Here is a 24,935-nt window from a genome sequence, read left to right as displayed (position 1 = left end):
CCTATTGGTTTTCTGAAGAACAAACTTAGAACCACAGTAATTCTCAAACTTGGGCACCATCTCACAGATATTACTCTAAGCAGCAATACAAGACTTGAGCTCCCTTGCATCTCCCATCTCACCCCAAGCCTTTTGCTTCCTCCCCAGTGCAGCAGTGCACCACCCAGTTGTGCTGTGAGCCAGATCAGGGAGCTGATCTAGGCTTCAAAACAAAGCAAACCCCCTTTCCCTCCTCCTCCCTCTACCTTTTCAAGCAAGTTCACTTCCCTGATCTGGTTGCCAGTCCCACAATCAGCTGCACTTTCCAAACTCCTCATGTCAGCACTGCTGCTGAACTCCCCACATGGTGTTATCTACAAAGGTTTTGGTTTGTGGGTTTGGTTATTTTTTTTACCTACTGCCTCTGAGAAACTGGAGAAGGGTAATGGTAGGAAGGGTGGGTATCCCTCTTTCTGTGGAAGGAAAGTGAGAAGAAAATGCTCAGCAGTTACCAGGTCTCTGAATCTTTTGTGTGCCTTTCTGCTCAGCCCTGAAGAGACGACCACCTGAAACACAGACAGAAACCCCTCACTCATTAACTACAGAGTGCACTTGATGCGTACATTTGTTTTTCTGCAATATCCTGGAAGCCTTTAGGTATCTCAGGTATGTTCAGAGAAGAAAGGAGAAAAAAAGGGAAAAAAGAAAGAAGAAAACCACCTATAAACTTCTTTTCACAACATAAAACATAAAGCCTGTCTGACATTTCTTTCAAGTAACCCTACTGCGCAAGGAATAATTCCTGTGTGCATGGTAAGACAGCAGGAGCTGAAATTTATTGCCTCTTATAAATTAAAAGCTCATTACTGTTTATTGGCATGCTGCATGTGCACTTTGGAGATCCTCATTAATTGTTCATAGTAATCTGTTTTCAATTGGAAAAAAATTAAAAGGCAGAGATGGGAGGTGAATGCAAGTTCTGCATCACACTGTTTGCAACAAAGTGTCCCAATACAAACTCCCTGATACAACAGCTGTGACCACCCATCTTTGGCAGTGACTCGTGCCAAAAGGTCTTCGCTCATGAGAACCAGGAGAGCTCAATTTTGCTTAGTCATGTTCGGGGTGAATTTTTACTGCTAAATGTCTTCCATTTCTTTGTTGTATTAGGAGACTAGTTTCTGGCTCACTCAAGAACACCATACACCAGGAGAGAGAGAGACATTTTGCCTGAATTTTTTCTTCTGCCTCACTTCTACATTGCTTTCCTCACCTTCCTCCAAAGGAGAGAGCAACTTCTGAGCCCAGGAGCTCAGTTGCCACTGGAGAAAAACATTAGCAAGTTGCAATTAAAACTGAAAAGTTGTAACTATTCATAGAGTTTTTTGGATTAGAAAAAGATAAAAACATGACTCGGAAGGAGGAATATGCCTTTATCTGAAAAACAAGCAGAGAGGGAAGAGGCTTTTAAACTATCTTTTGGCAACAGATGATGTTAGGCCCCTGAGTGCCTCTCTACAGCTAGATAGCCACTGTTGCAGCAATAATTCCACAGCATAAAGTAGCACCAGTAATTCTCCTGCCTAGAGGCCAGCAGCAGCCATCAAGGGTTTAATTTTGCAGATTTGTAAGGGGAAGAAATAACTCCAGCACCTAAAGCAGACTTAGAATTGGTCATACAGAGCTTGGTCTTAAGTGAAGGCTCTGTCACTGCACACCTGCTGAGCACTGGCTTCTCCACAGAGTGCACATTAATGTTAGGAAAGAGGGACACAGGCAGAGATTTTGAAGTTCACCTTACTTTGCATTGCACCTCTCTATATGTGAGAAATACGGTTTATGGTGCATAAACAATAAAGGACCAGAAACTCAGCTTCTTGCCAGCACAAAGAGATGGTCTGTACAAGGAGTAGGAAATGGGTCACTGCAGCTGTGTCTGGTTTGCTTTGGAGACTGTGAGAGTGCAGGAAGTCAAGAGGAGAAATTTGCAGCAATCAAAAGAGATGGGCAAACTTCAGGATCATGGATGGAGTGAGAAATCCAGATTTCTTAGGTGTTGTGTTGCATCCCAGGAAGAATTTTGTGATTATCAAGGGGCAAATAGGGAACAAAATGAGATTTTGAGGTAATATCATTAACCATGCATACTCTCTGCTAAGTTCTACTCAAAATTTTACATCTACTTCCCCTGAATTAGGTTGTGCTTATGTTACGGAAGTGGGAAGATGGGGTGGGAGAGATCAAGTGGGCAGAATATGACTGAAAGTCAGAGAAAACAAGAACAAATGAGGAACAGATGCCTTAGAACTTTCTTCATCAGTGACTACCCACTGGGTTCACTGATTGCTCCGAGTAGATGATTCCTGTGTTATTTAGGACAAGCCTTAATCCCAGTTTACCTATAAATTGTTCCTCTCCCAATGCCCACCAGCACTTCTTTGCCCATGTAGCATTTGGATCCCTCCCGCCTACCACGATCTCCAAAATAATCGATTCGCAACATTGTCAGGTAGGTCTCTCAGAAACCATAAATCTCAAAATTCTGGAGTTTTTGTCAACTATGTTCAACAGAGCAAATCTGTTCTTCCTATCCAGTGCTAGCCATGTTGTTAATTTTGAACATACACTCACTTAGGAAGGCAGTTCTACAGAGACTTCGCATTCAGGAGCCTCATATCTCTTTTCCTTGTACATTTTTAGGAAACCTGACTTCTGATGCAAACTGACCTATTTCTCAGCTTGGTCTTCGGATTGCATCTGGGATGTGTCAGCACTGTTAGAAGCACTTCAGCAGAGTTCAAAAGGAGATAAATCGCACTTGGGGACAGGCGGGAACTCTGCACCACATGTAATACACATGTTAACATGTATTATGTATGGCTATGTTACATATATTATGCACAGCTAACATTTTCCACTTTCCCCTCTTTAATAATGAAAATGTCTCTGTTAACAGAGTTCTGCTCTAATCTCCTTAACCTACTCCCCTGCTCCCTTATATTCTATAGTATCTAGAATAAGCAATGCTCAGCCTCCTTTCCCCTGGCTGGAGGAGGCAGCAGTCAGTGTGTTTGCCAGGTCCTCTTTTCACACCCTTTTCTAACCCTCCCCAGCTGCAACCAAGCCAGTGGGGAAGGGAATACCTCACAATCAAACCCAGAAAGCACTTACTGAAAACAAATAAGGTTGCTAAGGAACTGTAAACTCAAACCTACGAAATCCAGGAAGGAGAAGGGAGTTCATATGTTCTTTTCAAACACACACCACTCAATGCTCTTAGTGTTCAGTCTGTCATGTTATACCAGCACAGAGCTAAGGCTGTGATTGTGTGCACCCAGTGTGGATTCAAAAAATGTGGGAGTCCCCAGAACCTAACAGGTTTTGATACTCAGTATCTACCTCTCTTGCTACTTTTTATAATTCTACCACACATTAAAAGAGTCAGGTGAACTTACAGTGCAGGAAGGCTATAAATTATATGTATATAATTAGTTATCTATGACAATAGCCTAGTTACCAGTAGCAATGAAGACACCACGAGCACAACTGGGCAACATCAGCACAGACTGAGTGTTCACAGAAGGCTCAAACCATGCCCTCCTTGCCCTTGCCATCCTGCCAGCCAGACTAAAGAGAGCACAGGCTTCACTGCTGATTTGCAACTCCACCTCTGTCTTACCCCACAGGTACAGCCTCAGGAGCCATGCTTTGCCCACTGGCATTTTCTTGAAACCAAAGTGATTACTATGCTCAACCATAAATAAAGTTATCTCCAGTGCATTGGAAGGTAAGATGAAAGCCAGAGGAGAGGGATGAACATACCAGTTATGCCTTGCCCATACCATGCAGACCCCGGGGCCATGTTAATGTGTTTTCAGAGTCTGATGAACTCTGGAAACAAGGGTAACTGAGGTAAGGCAAGCCCCTTTCATCAGCTGCCCTTTGAGCACTGCATGTTCTGTTCTCCATGCACACAGCTACAAATTTCCTATACTTTGAGAGACTCTGGAAAATAAGATCAAGCCACTGGAAAGGTTATATTTAGCCTTCTTATCACCATTCACCTTGAGCTGAATCAGGTATTTGGAATGTAGCAAATGCCTACGATGCAGAGGGGCTGTTATACACACTGTACACATTAGCCTTGTGACTTTATCAGTGCTTCACAGCGAGGCTGAAACTTCTCTGAAATACATGAAGTGATCTTAGTTGTTAATTTGCCTTCATCCTATTTTGTCATACAGAGATCAGAGTTGTTAATTTCCTCCATGAAAAATAAGAGATAATTTCCTTTTTCCACACAAGAATTTGCACTAAAATGGCACCATTTTGGGTAGCACAAAGTATTTATTAGAAGAGGAGCAAAATTTAATCCTGGATAACAATATAACTTCAAAAAGATTAGAATGAAAAAACCAGCCTAAATATCCTGACACTGTATCCAGAAGATCTTATTCTTGCTTCACATATCTAATGCATTTTTGTCCACCATGTGGCTGTTATTTCACAAATACAAAAGCTACACTTAAAACGGTATTCACACAAACAGCTATTGGTGTGGGACATCAGGCATTTCATGTTCCACCTTTCATTATGTGGGACAAAACACTCTGCAAAGGGTGAGTAAATGCACCTGGGTTCTCCCCACTGACTGATTTCCCATGCTCAAGGACTTACCATCTCTCTGAAGCTGCACAGTAACACTTAGGAGTTAGAAAGCAAAGTAACCCTCACCTGTCCAAGACTCCTCTTCATACAAGGAGCAAACAAGCAGCAGCATTAAATAAAACCCACACCAGGATGAAACCAGTTATCTCCTAGGGCTTCTACTGAACAACTCCCTCAGTTTTTACACTAAGAGGTAATAGGGTGTTAGATAGTCTACATTACTGCTAAGAAATTGAGTTTTTAAACACCAAATTAAGCACCAAAAATAGCTTCCAAATTAGGAAAATACAACTTAGTCTTTATCGGCATGCTGTCTTTTATGAACTTACAGTATTTTACTATGACTTTTACGACTCTGAGCTTGTAATAGACAGCATGCTCATTAGTGCAGGTCTTCTCCATCTATTACCAAACACAGCTCTCAGAAAAAAACCTAGTGATTAGTCCTTCAGAAAGATGCAGTGGGAAATACAAATGTGAAGTAGCTTATGGAATCATCAATTGCTCAAACACATGCTTATAGACAGAAGAAAAGGATTTAGAGAGAGCCATGTGACTACATTGATGATAAATATGTTTGTGCCTCCAAAATGGTCCCAAACTGTTAAAGCCCTCCCTTTCTGATACTAGAAATGTTATCAAATGAGTGCAGAAAGAACGTCATGTGTGGCATTTGCACAGTCACAGTTACAGCTCAGTTCTCCCATAAGTACTTCCATCCAGGATGCAGAAGACAATTGAAAATAACAAACCACCTATTTCTGATGTGACATTTCAGCTGATTAGAAAACTAGCAAGAAAAGATAGAGCATTAAAAACATAACTAGGATGAGCAAGTTTGCTCATGATAAAATGTGTACACTTTTATTCTAATTGTGCATAAGAGCAGAGTAACATCTTCTTCTAAAGAGACAAGTAGAAGTAAAAAAGCCAGGCTTTTCAATATTCCAAAACAGAACACCACGCCAGTCTTACTGAATTCTAAAACTGTAGCTAAATTTAAAATGTAGCTGAGTCTCCATTAACTCCTGAGCACAAACTTTGGAGGAAAGCAGGGCAAGAAGAAAAAAGATCTTAAAAAAGGTACCTTTTATGGTTGCTTCACATACTTCCATTCTGAGCACAAATCAAGCAGCAAAGATGGAAATTCAAACTGTAAAGGTTTCATTTATGCCTAAAGTAAATATGAGGTACTTTGCTACCATGGTGACGAACACAGTAAAAACACCTTAATCATTCCTGATTCTGCCAGTGTAAAGCAGGGTTTGGTGCAATAGTTAAAAGCATAGTATGGCATCAAACACATATTGAGTTCACATTTAGAAATGGTTTATAGAGCGTTGAAGTTGTGCAAAATCTGAAACACATAAACAATAATGAACAGAGAAGTTGTGTATATTATGCACATACACTGCTCTGGTCCTGTGCAGAAGTTAGGAAAAGAACTGATCGATTTCCCAACATGATAGCAATTAAACTGAAGTTCCTGGGGGAAAGGAAACTCAATCCATCCCACTCCAATCACTTTGATGCCAACAAGAGACGTCCAAAGCCTGGAGAGGGATTGCAGGTCAACAGGAGAGCACCTGAAGGGCAGCACAGAGGAATTTCAGCCACTGCTACCAGTAAGTCTCTGCATCGGTGATTCAATTTAAATGCTTCTATGCTAACACACACAGCATGGGGGATAAAAAAGGAGTTAGAGATGTGCACACACCTGCAGGGCTAAGATCTCATTTGCATCACTGACACCTGGTGGGATGGCTCTGCCAAATGCAGCGTTGGAATGGAAGGATACAGGCTCTTTAGGAGGGACAGGCAGCAGTGACAAAGAAGGGGCATTGCCTTCTATGTCAGTGATCAGGGAGCACATGAAATGCTGCCTGGGGATGGATGAGGAGCCAACCGGAATCTTATGCATCAGGATTAAAAAGAGGACAGTGACAGGTGACATTACAGGGGGAGTCAGCTATAGGCTGCCTACCAGGAAGACCAAGCAGATGAGTCCCTCTATAGATGGTTAGGGGCAGCTTCACCTTCACAAGCCCTGGGCATCACAGGGGACTTCAACCACCCCAGTACCCACTGGAGGGATAGCACAGCAGGGCATAAGCAATCCAGGAGGTTCCTGGAATGCACTAACTTCCAAGTGACAGAGCAGCCAACAGGGAGAGATGTTATGACAGACCTTGCTCTCAACAAGGAGGGGATGGTGTCCCAAGTGAAGACACCCCTCAGAGGTCAATACTGGGGCCAGTTTAACATCTTTCTCATCAGCAACATGGACAGTGGGACCAAGCGCAGCCTCAGCAAGGTTGCCAGTAACATGAAACTGCATGGTGCAGTCAACGTGCCGGAGGAAAGGGATGCCATCCAGAGGGACCTGGACAGGCTTGAGAGGTGGGACTGTGCAAACCTCATGAAGTTTAACAGGGCCAACTGCAAAGTGTGACACTTCACTGTGACGGTGGTGAGGCACTGGAACAGGCTGCCCAGAGAAGTTGGGGATGCCCCATCCCTGAAAGTGTTCAAGGCCAGGTTGGACAGGGCCTTGAGTAGCCTGGTCTAGTGGAAGGTGTCCCTGCCTATGGTAGGGGGGTTACAAATAGATGGTCTTTAAGGTCCCTTGCAACCCAAACCATTCTATGAAAACTGTTTAGGAAATGAGTCACCGCCTGACTAGAATATTTTGCTAACACCAGAGAACAAATACTCAGCTTTGGAAAATTAATCAAGTTATATCACATTTTTATTTTAAATAACCAAGTTCCATGTTAAAGCTCAAAACCCCAATGTTGCCTTTCAAATGACAAAGTATTAAAAAGGTATTTTTTATAAAACTAAAGCTAATGGCAGCTCAATCTTTGATGTGTGACAATCTATATTACAATACATATATTTACTAAATTTGACAGTACGGTGAGTTTTCAAAGCTGTTCCAGGCTATTAAGCTGGTTTTGACTTTTTGGGAGTAGCCCCACCATCTTCAGCCCCATCATCTTCAGCCAACTTCTCGGCTGGCCTCTTTTTTAACCCTTTCATTTTCCGTGTCTGCAGTTTACTAAGATCTTGCTTCTGCATGTGGATTCGACCATAAGTTGTACCAAACACATCATGGGAGATATTCTTCTTCTTCTTAGGCTGTAAAGGAAGAAGAATGTTAGTATTTCTGAGTAGAGCATCAGGAGCTCTGGGGAGAATCAAGTGCCTAAAAGCAAGGCTGTGCACATTGTTTGGAGTTCAGAGATGAAGATTTGTGCTATGTGTTCTAAGTGCTTCCAGAGGAGAGTTTGGGTGCCAGCTGAACACCACAGAAGTGCTGTGGCTCTAGAAATCTCAGCTGGCCTAGATAAAAGTAAGCTTTGGTCAAATATACAGTAAAAGTAATACTTCAGCTTTTATTCTTCTTTACAGATAGATCTCAAAGTATTGCACTTTCCAAGGTACATACCTTCAGGGCTTTCGGTTGTTTTAAAGACAGCTTATAAAGGTCATCTGAAGCTAAATGTGTCCTCCTCATAACAAGATCTAATGAAGGTCCCATCTCTTCCAGTTCAATTCTGGGTATTTTACAGCCAGATTTTTTCAGAAGCACTCTATAATGGGAAAAACAACAAAAATAAACATTGTCCCTAGTGGTAAAGAATTATCCATCTTCCTAAAGGGCAGGTTCAATTTTGCAGCTGAAAATTAAATCAACTGCTACCACTAACTCTATTATTGAGAAAGACATCCCCCAATAAAAATTCATAATATATTAAATCTATTCCATTACTATTTGAACATACCCAAAATATAACCTGGCTAATAGTGTTTGTTTGTTTGTTTAATGAGACCAGTATAATCAGTATTGCTGTTAAAACTCAGTGCCAGGACTGATAGCCCTATCACTCCTCAATTTCAAAACAGCACCCTGGGTATTAACACACATGAAAAATATTTACAGCAAAATAACCTGAGCACCATCTGAGGAAGGGTTTCGGGTTTTTGTTTTTAGAATGAAACTGATTAAAGTGATTTTATAATAAGAGAAATAAAAATTGCATGGAACAAGCCATAAATGTTCATGGTCTCCTAAGGCAGGTCATGAACCTGAGGGTCAACACCAATGTAGCAAGAAGGGTTGTCTTGTCCTGCCTATTCCTGTTTTCCCCTGTGTATCTCTGGCTGCAGCCTACCACCTGTAGTTCTCTGGCAAACACCTAAGTGAAGGAGTCCTAGAAATCAGTCTGAGAACAGACTAAGTCTATGAAGTCTTACACAGTACTCAGAATCCACCAAGTTAATTCACACCATCTTACTAATCCAGCCATATGAAAGAGCACCCCTCCAAGCTGCAAGGAGGAGCTCAGCAAAGAAGGAGCCAGCAGATTTAGGGCTCATGTGTTTTCCTTCTGCTGTACAAGTTCTTCTGAGTTATGCTGGAGCACCTCTACAAACTGCGTGTTTTAAATGCAGCTCAAGCCAGTTCAATTACACAACTACAGGTTAAATTTAGGGAAAAGCTGACAAGTGTACTAAAAATCAGATAAATGAAACACATACTCACTTATAGCTTCGCATGTAAATTTTGCCATCTACAGCTGTGAAATGCAGAACGTACTCTAAACCAGCCAAACGAATATTGGGCACAGTAGGACCTCGGAAGAAATCTGAAAGAGCATTTAAAAAGAATAAATGCCAGGATTTTCAGCTGAGAATAAAATCAAGAAATGGCTATAACAAATTGGTTTATTTCAAAATGGACCCATATAACTGATGTGAACTCCACTGCTATAAAGATATTTTTCCTGCATTTAACTAAGCAAGGCTATATATGGGATGGCCTAGAAAAGCTGAGTGTTCCATCAGAATCTCATGGAATAGCTGCTACTTAAAACTGCAGCCTGGCCAAAACACCAGAGAGATACTTCACTGCACGTGTTATTGTGCACTGGTGAATCCACATGTGTATAGAAATCCTGACAGGAACACGGCGACTCCCCAAAGATAATGCCAGAGCACTACCTGAAAGTAAGTGCATGGAAAAGAGCAAGGATAATTCCTGAGTGGTGACTTTGCATTATTAAGGTAATTGGAATAATTGCATTGTCTATTCTTTTACATATTCAGTTCTAAAGTTAGAAAAAAAAATCCTACTTTGTGTTTAGGCTAGTTAGTGCTCAGCTAAACACAGATCAGTACAGAGAAGCCATTTGCTCGGGCAGCTGTTTAAAGACATGATTCAAACCTGATACTTGCTTCTTTATCACAGCTAGATTTGGAAGAACAGAAAGAGGGATTAAAACCACTTTACAACAGATCAAAACTGTATCTTGTCTATTCTTACATACATTCTCTCTCTCTGTGAAAAAGGTTTAGATACATCATTTCTTTCATATCTCCCTCACAACAATGCATGTTTGTCCTCTAGGTAAAACAGTATTTGCCATTACATCTAATGTTTTCTGTATTTAATAAGCAACATATCTATAAAATTAAGACATTTGAAATACTTGCTTAGTTTGCAAAGAGAACACTGAAACACACAGGTTAAATACAAAATGAGCTGTCTGTAGCAAGGTTTTTATATCAGGCTATGAAAATACACTGGGCAATCAGAGAGCTTGCAATGAGCACAGCAATCTGTCCAACATATGCCAGCGGTGGAGAAAGAATGTGACCTTGACCAAGGGAACAAGGTGTGCTAATAAACATGACAGGGCAATGCTGAAACAGAGGAGAAATGCTAACAGATGCAAAACACATCAGTCTTCCCCATTCTGTCCCGTTTTCAGATCCCTTGGCTAGCTGTCTTTTCCTCCACTACCTTTTTTCAAGAGAATCAGAGTCGGAGTGCCATCCAAAACAGTCTTGCTGGAAAGTAACAAAGTCTTGCTGGAGTCAGGCCAGGAAATTTTTGTCAATTAAATACTCTCTCTCTTTTTGAGTTGAGCTTGTCGTTAGAGGAAAAGTTGTAAATAAAACATTTTGTTTGCTTGTGGCATATTTTTTCTCGTTGACTAGTTCTCTACAGGTACACAAGCTTACGTTTACAGTGGTTTTATTGGCAACACTTCCCCTTCATATTTTCCTGAGGCATCATACATCTTTTTACCCACAGGATGATCTTTTCCAATAAATGCAGGTGGTCAGGAATTTCTGTTTCCTGGCAACACTGCACAGCTGCAGAAACCTTACACTTCAGTATACCCAGAGAGGTGAAGTTTTTTTAATGTACTCTTAATTTACAACTTTGCTTTGGCTGGACTAGAGACTTGCTTTCTCCTTTCTTTCCATTCCTAGGTTCTCTCTCCCCCTTGTCCTCAAACATGTTTCCAGAACGCCTAATTTGCTCTTTCCTGCAGAGAGCTTCATAGGACCTTTCTATTTCCAGATTAAATTCTTAAAGTATTTTGGAATGTAAGTCTACCCAGTTCTTTCTGTATCAATTTGTATACAAGAGCTGGTAACACTGTATTCTATGGAGCTATGGTTAGCATTCATCATCATGGCTAGATTAGAGAAGGAAGATTTGGGCAGGGCTCTCCCCACGTGGGTGTGCCCTTCCAGCCTGCAGAGTGGATTTTTTAGGTGAGGCACAGCGTGCGCAGAACTGGCCCCACCGTTTAAGTCCTGAGGTCCATCTGCCACGGCCGAGCAAGCTTGGCCAGTGACAGGGAAGTCCTCGGGACTAGAACCTACACCCCCCCGGTATTCCCAGGACGTCTCCCATCCAAGTACTAACCGGGGCTGACCCTGCTTGGCTTCCAAGATCTGATGGGATCGGGGGTCAGGGTGGCATTTAACTGTATGCAATGGTTAGCATTACTGCAGTTTCAACTGTATCCCAGACATTTCCCAGCCATGCCCTTTCTTGGCCAGAAGGAAATCTTTAGAAACACTCGGATAGTCTGTGTGAGGAAGGCTCTACAAAGAAGGTAATAGTCAATCTAAAATTGCAGAGGTCTCCTGCAAACTAATGTTTTAGAAAGTATACAAGCAAACTCTACAGTGCCTAGTCATTTTTAGGATAAAATAGGTGTGCAATTAACAGAATTAGCAAGCAGGCAGTGTTGCAAGAGTTAAAACATTTTATAGATCCAAGCATAAATTTCATGAACTGCATTCCAAGAACTTACACTGTAAATTAACTTCTACACCACCACATCAGAGGGCAATGAAATCAAAAAAGAGAAAGAATGGGAGGTCTTTGCCTTCCAGGTCTCTAAAGAAAATGTAGCTGTCATTTATTTCTCCTAAACAAATTCTTCCACTTCACAAGTTAACCAGACTATATGGTTTGGTTATTATGAAGACAGTAACTCAGCTTTGCCTTTATTTTTTTAAAGAAACTGCTGTCAGATGATATTCCAAACATGCATTTGCATTTTTGGTATCACAAAAGCCAATGAAAGCTTAGTTGTTCACCAGCATCACTGGCATCCCACTGCTCTGGCAACAAGAAGCTGTCAGCTATCTAATATTCCCTCTGGGATCCCAACAGTACTGGTACAGCAACATAATAATTGCTGCTGATGTTATAAAGACATTTTTCTATCTTGTTTAGCAAGAGTGGTAGGTTGAAGGCACCATCTTTTGCAGAAACAGAATCAGTTCTTCCCTATTAGTTAAGGGCAGTTTTGAAGCAGGATAATAATACATTCAAGTCTTTACTCGCCTTAACCTTTTTGTCTATTGTTTTGCATCCAGGTATTTCACAGAAATCAGCATAACAATTAAGACCTGGTGTACTTTGGAGTACACTCAAGAAGAAAGACTGGGTGTCAAGTGCATTTGACTGCTGAGTTATTAATGGCAAATAAATAGGACAGAAGAAAGGCCAGATGAACATCAAAAGAAACATGACAAGATAGATTACTTAGTTATCGGGTAACTATCTTGCTATGGATGTCTCTCATTCAAGCTGTTTGATCATGGGGTGCATGAGCACATCTGGACACCAACTGCCAACACTCTGCAGTTGTCTGGAGCACAAGCCCTGTGAGGAGGGCTGAGGGAGCTGGGGTTGTTCAGCCTGGAGAGAACCAGGCTCAGGGGAGACCTTATGGCTCTCTACAACTACCTAAAAGGAGGTTGTCGCCAGTTGGGAGTCAGTCTCTTCTCCCAGGCAACCAGTGATAGGACAACAGGATACAGTCTTAAGCCGCATCAGGGGAGGATTAGGTTGGACATTAGGAAGAAGTTCTACACAGAAAGAATGACTTGGCATTAGAATGGATTGTCCATGGAAGTGGTGGAGTCACCATTCCGAAAACTTTTTGAGAAAAGACTGGACGTGGCACTTAGTGCCATGGTCTAGTTGACAAAGTGGTGTTTGGTCAGGGCTGGACTTGATCATCTCAGAGGTTCCTTCCAGCTTAGCCGAGTCTGTGATTCTGTGTGGATGCCTGAACAAGATACACTTCAGAAAATAAAAGCACCTGCTTCCTGCAGTGTAAATACTCATTTATAGCAACACAAACATGCAGTATTAAAACTCACTTATCTTTGTATTCAATATTCACCCACCTTCAAAGACTTATAAGCTCAGTTACTAGCCTTTCATCCATCCCCAAGAACCAGTCACCTGTACTGAGAAGATGAAAACTTTCTCTTCTCCTGCTCCCTTTCTCAGTCTCATTCCAGATGAGACATCTTGCTTGAAGGAACAAAAATTCTCATTTTTAAGGTCTGTTTCTAAAGAACAGTCATTTAACTGTTTGCCTAAAACCCCAAGAATGGAACTGAAAGAACAAGACTGTTACTGGGTCAAATTCAGTATTTTATAAGAGTTTTAAAAAAAATAATCTATTTTTAGAAAACTTATTAAAAAGAAAAAACACACCACCCTACCCTCACCAGATCTAATCCTACTAAGCAAGACACATTGTTTAAGTGTCAAGAAACACAGCACACTATGATTTATGTCTGAAAAAGCTACAATGTGCTTTATCTTCCAGAGTCTCCAGCCTTGACATAGTAAAAAACTTAATGCTAGTTTGCTTCCTAAATTCCAAGCCTACCTTGAAGTTAGGGCACAACTATTACCTGCAGCTCAGTTTTACTGCCCATGTTCTTTCCAAGTACTGTAATCAATGGCACATTTGTTAGAAATGGTGGAAATTCCAACTGAAAACACTTTCATTACTGATTTCAATTTAGATACTTCAAAATATTACTTGGTTAAAAAAGTGACAATCCAGTAAAATTACAAGGTCAAGACATTCTGAAAAATGACAGTTTTCCCATAATCAAAGTGATGAATTTTGGTGAATCCAAGTTTTGAACTTCAGAGTATTTTAGGCCAGTCTTTTTTCCCCCCACCTAAGGGTCATGATGGTTAGTTAACTTTAGTTTAGCATAACACAAAACTTACAAGTGCCTCTTCTTATTTTCTTTCTGTACTGATCATAAGCATTTACTGACAAATCAGCATTTCCCAACAGATCACACTACTACAGATTTATGCAATCCCACTGCTCAAATGATCAACATACTGACCAATAAGAAGGCTCTTCAGTCTTCTGTATTCTTCATTTACATCAAACATGTCACCAGCAAATATCAACATAGGTTTTGTTCCTTCAGGACATTTACTGTTCTGTGCAACAAGAATTTTAAAACAACAAAAATTCAGACTGTGTTAGGGAGCATATTATTGACTTAATAGGTGGGCAGCCATTCAGCACTGAATGAAAAACTGCTGTGACCTGTGGTCAGTGTGGACTGAACAGACACTTATTTTTTCACTGAAAAATGCTGCGTGTGTATGGAGGAACTTTGTAAAAGGGTGAATTGTATTATTCTTTGTTCTGGATTAAAGAAAGAGAGCTTCTTTACTACAAAATGTATAAGATAATACCTTCCAGTGGAAAAAAAAAGTGATTTTGACTGCGGTTAAAAACAAGAAAACTAAAATTACAGGCAAGAAAGTTTATTCTGATACTAGAGAGTACATGAAAAAGGCTAACAAAACAGTCTAGTCAATCACATAATTTTAATTCTGGAAAACAAGTACATTTATTTAACTATAATTTCCCTGCTATAAAAAATTTTATGAAGATACCCTCTATAATCTGACTTCAAGGGAAAGATTTACATTTATAAACTGTAATTTCTTTGCTATTTTTTAAACTGCTCTGCCAATTTATACACTGTAATAAGTATAATAAAAATTCCTTATTTTTCCAGTGCATGAACTGCTTGGGACAAAAGTACACTCATATGAAGCAAGTTTTAGTCTTGCCAAAGAGAGTCTAACATAGGCATAAATGTTATTTTTTTCTGGATTTAAATAATCAAAGATGTTATCTCCCAGTCTGAATTAAGTGTAGTCCGCAAAAAATGGCATTTATGAAGTACTAAAAGCAAAAGAAAGTTTTGGAATTATGTCAGTTGGCAAAATAATTCTCTTTGGTTATAATTTTTGAACAAGAATTTTGGTTTTTAAAACCTACACCAGTTTATATAGGAACCTACCATGAGCAGAATCTGACAATTTTGTAACTGTAGCTCTTGAATTAAAAGTAAAATATTAGAAAGAAACCAAGACTAAACCACAATTTGCATAGAAAGTTGCAAGCTTGCTTAAAACGACCAAAATAAATTAAAAAGCAGAGCATAAAGTTAACATTCTGGAGCATACAAATTTAGCAACCCTCAAATACTGCATGAAACACTTTTTTAATCAACTTAATTTACTTTAGAGCACAGAAAAATACGCACCAAAAAACTTCACCAGTAGGTGTCAGTGAAACACTGGATTAGTGGTTCCTTACCTTGACATCTTTCAGGGACACAAACTTCTCAACGCCCAATTCAATCATGTCTAGGACATGATAGTCAAACATGCGACCTGTGAGAGGAGAAAAAGAAAACCCAGCTATTTAAATATTCACTGGAAACTATACCTGCTATCCCAATAAAAACCCCAATGAGACATAGTACCTATTATCAGGTTGTTAGGTCGCTTCTTGTTATGAGAGCCAAACAGAAACAGAGAACAATCTGATTTCTTGGAAAAAAATTCCTGCAATTGAGGAAAAAAACAAAACCCATGAGTCAGGTTGTAGGGTTGAAAATATTCTGCAAAGGTATATATCACAAACATGTGAGTTTAGGAGCTACTTAAGGAGAAGTTGCCTGCACTTACCAGAAGAGTTTTGAGTATGTCCAGGTCCACTTAACTTAAAACTGGCAGCTGGATTCAAGGTACAAATAATTTGCTTTTTTATTTCCTATTGTATCTTAAAGATCAAGCCAGGCAATTTTTTTCTTGCCATTTTATCTGTAACATCTTTTTTCATAATTTCTCATTATTTGCTTCTACGTAAGATACTTTCATCCACTTCTTTTTGCCTGACGATAAGTATTTGCAAGCTGGATGCAGCTGTAATGCTTCATTTTAGTTACCCAACTAAACTTTATGTAGCATATTAGCTTTGCCTAACAGCTTCTGAACAGCCAGTTAATTCCCTCAACAGCAAGTCTAGGAATATCTGCAAATCATAGAGTCAACTGGGTTGGAAAAGACCTCCAAGATCATCAAGTCCAACCGTCGGTCCAACTCCAGTCCATTCACCAGATCATGGCACTCAGTGCCATGTCCAATCTGCGTTTAAAAACCTCCAGGGATGGTGAATCCACCACCTCTCTGGGCAGCCCATTCCAACGCCTGATTACTCTCTCTGGAAAGAATTTTTTCCTGATATCCAACTTAAATTTCCCCTGGCAGAGCTTGAGCCCGTGTCCCCTTGTCCTGTTGCTGAGTGCCTTAGCACAAGAATCCTACTACAGAGCAACTTCAATAAATTTATTATTTAAGGTTAAGATGCTACTTAAAAACAGAGAACCTATTATGGGAGTAGACAGAGAACGTATTATGGTATTATGTCCAGAGCCAAAACTAGAGGAATTTTTTTCGAGGATGTCCAGCTCCAAAGTGTTTTTATACACTGCCGCTTCTCAAGGCAGCTCCTCATTGTGTCTGCCAACAGTGGTTCTGTGATATACACAGATACACACGGTCCATCCAGTACTCCACAAAGGTCACACTCAGCAGCTGTAACACAGAAAAGGACACTTCATCTCCTCCCACCCCTGCAACAGCAGCAGCTCAGAGAGGACACTGCAGCTCTGTCCCCCTGGGAGGTCGAGAGACACCTGGAGAGGATGGATTAATTGAATGTACAACTCACCCAGCTCAGCATGGAGTTTTGCCACCAGGTCCCTGAAAAATGCTGACTCTAGACAGGCCAAGAACACTTGCTCATACAGCTCTGTTAATCACTGTCTGTTGGTATCTGTACACTCTCTAAGAGATGTATATTTTATTAAAAAGATGCAGGAAACTCAAATGCCTCGAATGTGTTCTGCATATACTGCAACAACATATACACTGCAAAACTGCCCTTTTCAAAAAAATGCCTGTAATCAAATGAAGAAAAAAATCCCACAAAGTAACCTGATTTGACTTTCCATACCTTTCTAGGCTCTGATTATTTATTGATACTGTTCTCAATGACCCAAGACCCTTGTTCTGAGGTTCCCTGAAGGACCCCCTTTTAAAATATCAAGATTACTTTAGCTTTCACATTTTCCCAGAAATTATCAGTTTAGGCCAGTGGTCAGCTGATAATCAGCTAGTCCCTATATGACTGTGAAACCAAGTCACCCTGCTGATGGCACTGCAAGAGGTTCAGTTTCAGCAAATAATGTCTCTACTCTTTCCTTGCTGCCTACTGTAAGTTTTCCATTCCAATTATGGTATTTTAGGGATGGCTGCACCACTGTGCATCATGCCAAACCCAGAACAGATGCACATACTACCACCACATCTCTGCATCTGTATCAATGGAGATTAACTTTTTATGTTGATGTATCTACACTGTAACCATGATTTTTCTGTTCATATAACATGAAAAATGCCTTAATTCAACTGTCCAATACAACTTGAATAACTACTCTAGCACTCAATATTGGCTGCCTTCACATTTTTAAAAAGAATCTTTAATGAACATGGGCTATCTCTCCCCTACTCTCCCTTTTATTTACAGAGTATTTCTTAGATATGTTTCCCCTTTATTTCAGACAAGGAAATGCATTCATGCGCAGAGCACATACATGATTTCTTTTTCTTCATACACATATTTATTTGATACAATATCCCCAAAACCAGTGTGCCGAAAGGCCACCCGGAGGGGAAGACGGCCAGCTTGGTTAAATAGGGAGATTCTGCAAGAAATCAGGGATAAAAAGACAGTTCACAGACTATGGAAAAAAGGGCTGGCTACTTATGAAGAATTTACAGATAGAGCTAGGTCATGCAGGAAAAAAATTAGGGAAAGAAAAGTGCAATTTGAAGTAAATTTGTCTATCTCAGTTAGGGATAACAAAAAGTCCTTTTACAAATACATTAATAACAAATGGAGGGGCAAGGAAACCCTCCATTCTCTGTTGGACTTGGAGGGAAATATAGTTAAGGAAGATGAGGAGAAGGCTGAGGTACTTAACACCTAGTTTGCCTCAGTTTTCACCACTAAGACAGGTGGCCCTCAAGACAACTGGCCTCTGGAGCTGGTAGACAGGGAGAGGGAGCTGAATAGCCCTCCTGTATTCCAGGAGGAAATAGTTACTGACTTACTGAGCCAGCTGGATCCTAACAAGTCTATGGGACCAGACGGGATCCATCCCAGGGTGATGAGGGAGCTGGCAGAAGAGCTTGCCAAACTGCTCTCCATTGTCTTCCAACAGTCCTGGCTCTCTGGGGAGGTCCCAGATCGGAGGTTGGCGAATGTCACCCCAATCCACAAAAAGGGCTGCAAGCAGGACCCTGGCAACTACAGGCCTGTCAGCCTGACCTCCGTGCCTGGCAGGGTAATGGAGCAGATCATCCTGAGTGCAATCACACAGCACCTTCAGGGTGGACAAGGGATTAGATCCAGCCAGCATGGGTTTAGGAGGGGCAGGTCCTGTCTGACCAACTTGATCTCTTTCTACGATCAGGTGACCCACCTGGTGGATGAGGGGAAGGCTGTGGATGTGGTCTCTGGACTTCAGCAAGGCCTTTGACACTGTCTCCCATAATATACTCCTGGAAAAGCTGGTAGCCCATGGCCTGGACAAGCGTACCCTCTCCTGGATTAGGAGCTGGCTGGAGGGTCGGGCCCAGAGAGTGCTGGTGAATGGAGCTGCATCCAGCTGGCGGCCGGTCACCAGTGGTGTTCCCCAGGGGTCTGTGTTGGGTCCAGTCCTGTTTAACATCTTTACTGATGATTTAGATGAGGGAATTGAGTCCATCATCAGCAAATTTGCTGATGACACCAAGTTGGGAGGGAGTGTCGATCTGCTGGAAGGCAGGAGGGCTCTGCAGAGGGATCTGGAGAGACTTGAGAGATGGGCTGATTCCAATGGGATGAAGTTCAATAAGGCCAAGTGCCAGGTCCTGCACTTTGGCCACAACAACCCCCTGCAGCGCTACAGGCTGGGCACAGAGTGGCTGGAGAGCAGCCAGGCAGAAAGAGACCTGGGGGTACTCATTGACAGGAAGCTCAACATGAGCCAACAGTGTGCCCAGGTGGCCAAGAAGGCCAATGGGATCCTGTCCTGTATCAAAAATAGCGCGGCCAGCAGGACCAGGGCAGTGATCCTTCCCCTGTACTCTGCGTTGGTGAGGCCACACCTTGAGTATTGTGTTCAGTTCTGGGCCCCTCAGTTCAGAAAGGATATTGAGGTGGTGGAGCGGGTCCAGAGAAGAGCAACAAGGCTGGTGAAGGGACTGGAGCACAGGCCCTCTGGGGAGAGGCTGAGGGAGCTGGGGTTGTTTAGCCTGGAGAAGAGGAGGCTCAGAGGTGACCTCATCACTGTCCAGAACTACCTGAAGGGGAGTTCTAGCCAGGTGGGGGTTGGTCTCTTCTCCCAGGCACTCAGCAATAGGACAAGGGGGCACGGGCTCAAGCTCTGCCAGGGGAAATTTAAGTTGGAGATCAGAAAAAAATTCTTTCCAGAGAGAGTAATCAGGCATTGGAATGGGCTGCCCAGAGAGGTGGTGGATACACCATCCCTAGAGATTTTTAAACGCAGATTGGACGTGGCCCTGAGTGCCATGATCTAGTAAATGGACTAGAGTTGGACCAAGGGTTGGACTCAACGATCTCAGAGGTCTTTTCCAACCCAATCGATTCTATGATTCTATGAAAACCCTAACTTCAGTGTGCATTTTCAGCAAGTTGTTTCAACAACTGCCTCAATGCATGGGAAAGCCACCCTTATTTCCCTGTAAAAGTCAACGGTGCCACAGAGCAAATGTCACCAAACCATGATCTCTGGGAACTAAACAACTGGTTTCTGGATAATTCATTTCTGACTTTACAGTAAAACCACAGCTGTACATCATTATCTCCTTTCTCTCATTTTGCTGGAGGAAATACACAGACTGCTTTTATGAAAGACCTATTTCAGCAGTTAAAACTCTGATGGAAGTGCAAATGTGTGAGACACAATCTTAAAATTGGTCCCTCTATTTTTTGACTTCCTGCTCATAAATTACCCTGAAGTTAAAGCTCTGAATCAACACCAAAGCCAGACAGAGGAATATCGCCAAATGTATTTATGTATTTTCAAACACACACCTGTCCTTCCAAAGCACTCTACAAGCCTCTGAAGAGCCATTTCTGCAAGCTCTTGTCATGGCAAATAACACACTTTTAAGTGAAATTGTGCAATTTTCTGAAAGTTCTTGACTAAATATCGGAACAGAATCCTCAGCAACCATCTTGTGCATGCACAGTTGATGCATATGTTTCCATTTGGTACTCTGCTGGGCTTTTCTTTCTCTGTTCAAAGACAGGGAAGTCACAGAATGCTGGGACCTCTCCATTTAACCATTTTAACCTATGAATTCACCAAGTTGAAAACAAGTTGCTCATATGCTATGTCACTTCAGAAAACTAAAATAATGTGGCCCCAGAGATGTGTGTGTCTAAGTGGTGTAGCAGGTCACCAATCATTTTCTTCTGGATTATGGGGATTTCATTCTGCTCCCTGTCCCTCTCTTCCAGCTCAGGGGTCTGGGTACACAAACAGCAACTGGCGTTGCTATTAAAGACTGAGGCAAAGAATGCAGTATGTACCTCAACCTTTTCCTCATCCTTTGTCACTGTTTCCCTTTGCATCTAGTAAAGGATGGAGATTCTCCTTAAAGCTTCTTGTGTGGTTGATGTATTTGTAAAAACATTTTTAATTGTCTTTTATGGCAACCACCAGATTGGTTATTATATATGGCTTGAGCCTTTAAAATTTTCTCCCTGCATATTCCCCCACAACATCCTTGTAGTCCTTCTGAGAGGCCTTCCAAAGGTGACACACTCTTTTTTTATCCCTGAGTTCCAGCCAAAGCTCTCTGTTCAGCCAGGCTACTCTTCTTCCCTGATGGTGCATCTTTTGGCACATGAGGACAGCCTGCTCAAAAATCTTGTAAGAGAAAACACATTGTTTATACTTACCAATGATGTTTGATCCTCAAAAGGCCTGGTAATATTTTTCCTGAGAGGAGGGGGGAAAAAAATGTTAAAAGAAAAAAAAACAAAACCAGGCCCAGACAGCCACTTCTAACTAGTTCTCTGATAATATTAAAGTTCTGCATTCTACCAGAAACTCCAGCAGTAGAGGCTCAGTTTGAGTTCAAACCACAAGTCACATTAATACTGACAGGAATGCCATAGTGCTGCCACTGCCATTCTAAGCACTTTCCTCCACACTTCCTGTCTCCTGGGGCCTGACTTCCAGAGCACCATCACCAGCAGTGACACTCCATGAACAACTGCTTTGTCTGTTCATTCAACATTAAATTCGGCCATTACAGTTGTCTGTGCACCACATCCATACAGACACTGGGGTCCCATTTTGAGCTGAATCCTGCTCCGCACCACCTGCCACAGAACAGGGCTCAACACCAATGCTGAGCATGTGTAGCTTGTTTCCAGTCTATTCAACATTATGAGCCATCTCAGCCACCTTAGGCAAGCCCTGCCATTGTTCAAGCCCCCACGCTGCTCAGCATCTTATTCATGCTCTGAAATTCCCAAAAGCTGCCTGTGGAACACTCAAAGATGTCAAAGTGAGATCACTTACTTTTTATACAGTACAGCAAAAGGCTTCTTCACAGCATACTGCAAAACACAAACCACATGTGTCATTGTCTGAAACATGCCCAGCACTGTTTTCTCTATAACCCTACAAGTTACATATTCTCATGAAACAGTAACTATTCTTGCAGGTCAGTCTAGAAGGCTCCTCAAAAAGCCTGCTGACAGTAATACCCTTCAAATTGATGACAATCTTGGTTCCAAATTGATTGAAGAAATTATTTGTAGAAATTGAGAAGCAGCTGAAATCAAAGCCACGTAATAGAATCCCTCTGATTATAAGGGTACAAGGAGAACCAGCAGCCTAAGATGGTAAGAAAAAAAAAACAACAACAGGAGAAAAGAGTGTAGGAACAGCTATAATATTTTTAAGCTGTGGAGTAAGGAGACAAGGATTGGTAACTTAAAAGTTTTAGGAGAGGCTGAAAGCTCCATATCAATATCATAACAGGATTCTGGGATCTGACTTAGCTGTGTGATACAGTCCCAGTTCTGTACCTAATCCTCTTGTTTTCAAATGGACTTGGCAACACTTCACCTTATATGCTGGACAAATGTGGAAAAAATAAGAGACCAAACTCAAAACTTCTGCCAAAGAAGAAACTGGAAGAAAATAATCTCCATCAATAAGTAGGTAATGACACCTTTGGAAGACCTGGTCGATCTCAGATTTGGGATACAGGGAGAATATGAAAATACTGATAGTCCAGCAGAGAATATGCAATTTGTAAGAAAGAGAAAGTCACACACTACATTCAATAACTTACAATGTCTTTAAGCACTTCAGTCACTGTTAAGTTTGCATTTCCTCCTCTTATGAGCATAGCATTTTTTGTATTTTCGTTAATCTTGGGTTCTCTCTTCTCAAGAAATCTTTTTGCTCTCTTAGTTTTAGGCTTTCTGTAACAATAAATTAATAGTTAAAAACTTAATATTAGTAACAACACCTGACACCACAGAAAACAGTGAAACCAAGCTATAATTGGAACAAGCTGTGTTCAAGTAACTTGTTTCAGTGACTCAGACTAATTCCAGCTGGTAGAATTACAACTAGTGCCAAAATGCCAATCTCAGATGGACATGTTACAATGCCACTCCTCCTGTCTGTGCCCCCCAGCTAGCAAAGGTAATTTTACAGTCTTGTGCTTTTTAGTTTTTGTTAATTTAGAGGTTAAGCTACATCAGAATTCCCAGCCTACTGACAGGCTGAAAGCTTCCCCTTACACCAGCTCCATCCCCGAGCCAGACTCGCTTATGGGAAGAGTATGGCATATCTGTGGGCAGGAACCACAGAGTAGCGCCGGGCATTATCCATCCCACCAGCCTTCACGGGGAGACACACCTTATAAAAATCAGTAACTACATGGCTTAAGAAATACATTTCTCCACCAGATTATCTTCCCTGTGAAGCATTTAGTTTCTTTTTGAAAACAAACAACACAAGGACACAGGTAGCACAGAATGGTTCGGGTTGGAAGGGACCTCTGGAGATCACCTAATCCAACCCCTGCCAAGGCAGGGACACCCAAAGCAGGTGACACAGGAACTCATTAGGTGGGTTTGGAGTGTGTCCAGAGAGGGAGACTCCACGACCACCCTGAGCAGCCTGTTCCAGTGCTCTGCCACTCTCAGTGTAAAGAAGCTCTTCCTCATGATGAGGTGGAACTTCTTGTGCTTTAGTTTATAGCCATCACTGCTCCTCCTCCTGTCCCTGGGCTCCACTGACACTTCCGACAGAGACCAAGACAGTTCTCTCAGGTGTACAGAAACGCACAAATCCAACCCCAGCTGGGCACTGCGGTTCCTCTAAGCTACCAACTGAGCAAGGGCTGCCTGACCACCACTAAAAAGACGGCAGCGCTCGATTTCCCTCTTTCTCGCATGTTTCTGTTGGATTCCCTCGCCGCAGCTGCGGAGGCCGCAGAGCCCGTTCCCCACCCCAGAGAGGGGCAGATCCCTCACACTCACCCCACCCCAGAGAGGGGCAGATTCCGCACCCCACCCCAGAGGAGCAGCCCCACACACTCACACCACCCCAGACAGGAGCACACCCCGCACAATCACACCACCCCACAGAGGAGCAGATCCCGCACACTCACACCACCCCAGACAGGAGCACACCCCGCACACTCACACCACCCCACAGAGGAGCACACCCCGCACACTCACACCACCCCAGACAGGAACACACCCCGCACACTCACACCACCCCAGAGAAGAGCAACCCCGCACACTCACACCACCCCACAGAGGAGCAGATCCCGCACACTCACACCACCCCAGAGAAGAGCAACCCCGCACACTCACACCACCCCACAGAGGAGCACACCCCGCACACTCACACCACCCCAGACAGGAACACACCCCGCACACTCACACCACCCCAGACAGGAGCACACCCCGCACACTCACACCACCCCAGACAGGAGCACACCCCGCACACTCACACCACCCCAGACAGGAGCACACCCCGCACACTCACACCACCCCAGACAGGAGCACACCCCGCACACTCACACCACCCCAGACAGGAGCACACCCCGCACACTCACACCACCCGGTCCAGCGCGTCCATCGCTGCACCACGCGCGGCACCGGCGTCCGGTACGTCACATCCGCCGGGAGTGCGGGGCGGGCAAAGGTGCATGCGCGGGAGGCGGTGCCGCCGTTCTCGTCCCGTATGGACTGGGGATTGGAATGGGAGAGGCTGCACCGTTCGGTCTGCTCGGCCTGGAACATCGCTGTCTCAGGGGAGACATCCGTGCAGTCTGCAGCTTCCTCAGGAGGGGAAGTGAGGGACAGGCACTGATCTCTTCTCTGTGGTGACCAGTGACAGGACCCAAGGGAATGGCCTGGAGTTGTGCCAGAGGAGGGTTGGGTTGGATATGAGGAAAAGGTTCCCCACCCAGAGGGTGGATGGGAACTGCAACAGGCTCCCCAAGGAGGTGTTCACAGCACCAAGCCTGGCAGAGCTCAAGAAGCGTCTGTACAATGCTCTCAGGCACAGGGTGTGATCATTCGAGCCGTCCTGCACAGGGCTGGGAGTTGGACTTGGATGATCCATGTGGATCCCTTCCAACTCAGCATATTGTGATCCTGTCCCCCGTGCCCACCAGTTTGGAACTGCAGTTCAAATAAGCAACTCACTGGGCCTTTTTCTTC

The 24,935-nt window shown here is 42.7% G+C and overlaps 1 protein-coding gene across 1 annotated transcript; it reads right to left on the bottom strand.

Annotated features, from left to right (window-relative positions):
• Nucleotides 1-7,361: 7,361 nt before the first annotated feature.
• On the bottom strand, nucleotides 7,362-24,384 carry RPF2 (ribosome production factor 2 homolog). The gene is made up of 10 exons (XM_071548912.1): nucleotides 24,326-24,384; nucleotides 22,541-22,673; nucleotides 21,760-21,797; nucleotides 21,132-21,171; nucleotides 15,577-15,658; nucleotides 15,408-15,484; nucleotides 14,131-14,230; nucleotides 9,197-9,299; nucleotides 8,099-8,243; nucleotides 7,362-7,788 (listed from the first exon to the last, which is right to left on the bottom strand). Exons 1-10 carry the CDS (start codon nucleotides 24,346-24,348, stop codon nucleotides 7,594-7,596), a joined length of 936 nt encoding a protein of 311 aa, XP_071405013.1. The 5' UTR covers nucleotides 24,349-24,384; the 3' UTR covers nucleotides 7,362-7,593.
• Between the last annotated feature and the right edge of the window lie 551 nt (nucleotides 24,385-24,935).

Source organism: Pithys albifrons, chromosome 2, assembly GCF_047495875.1.
Source record: "Pithys albifrons albifrons isolate INPA30051 chromosome 2, PitAlb_v1, whole genome shotgun sequence".
Taxonomy (NCBI): Eukaryota; Metazoa; Chordata; class Aves; order Passeriformes; family Thamnophilidae; genus Pithys; species Pithys albifrons.
This window is presented reverse-complemented; position numbering and strand designations above follow the sequence as displayed.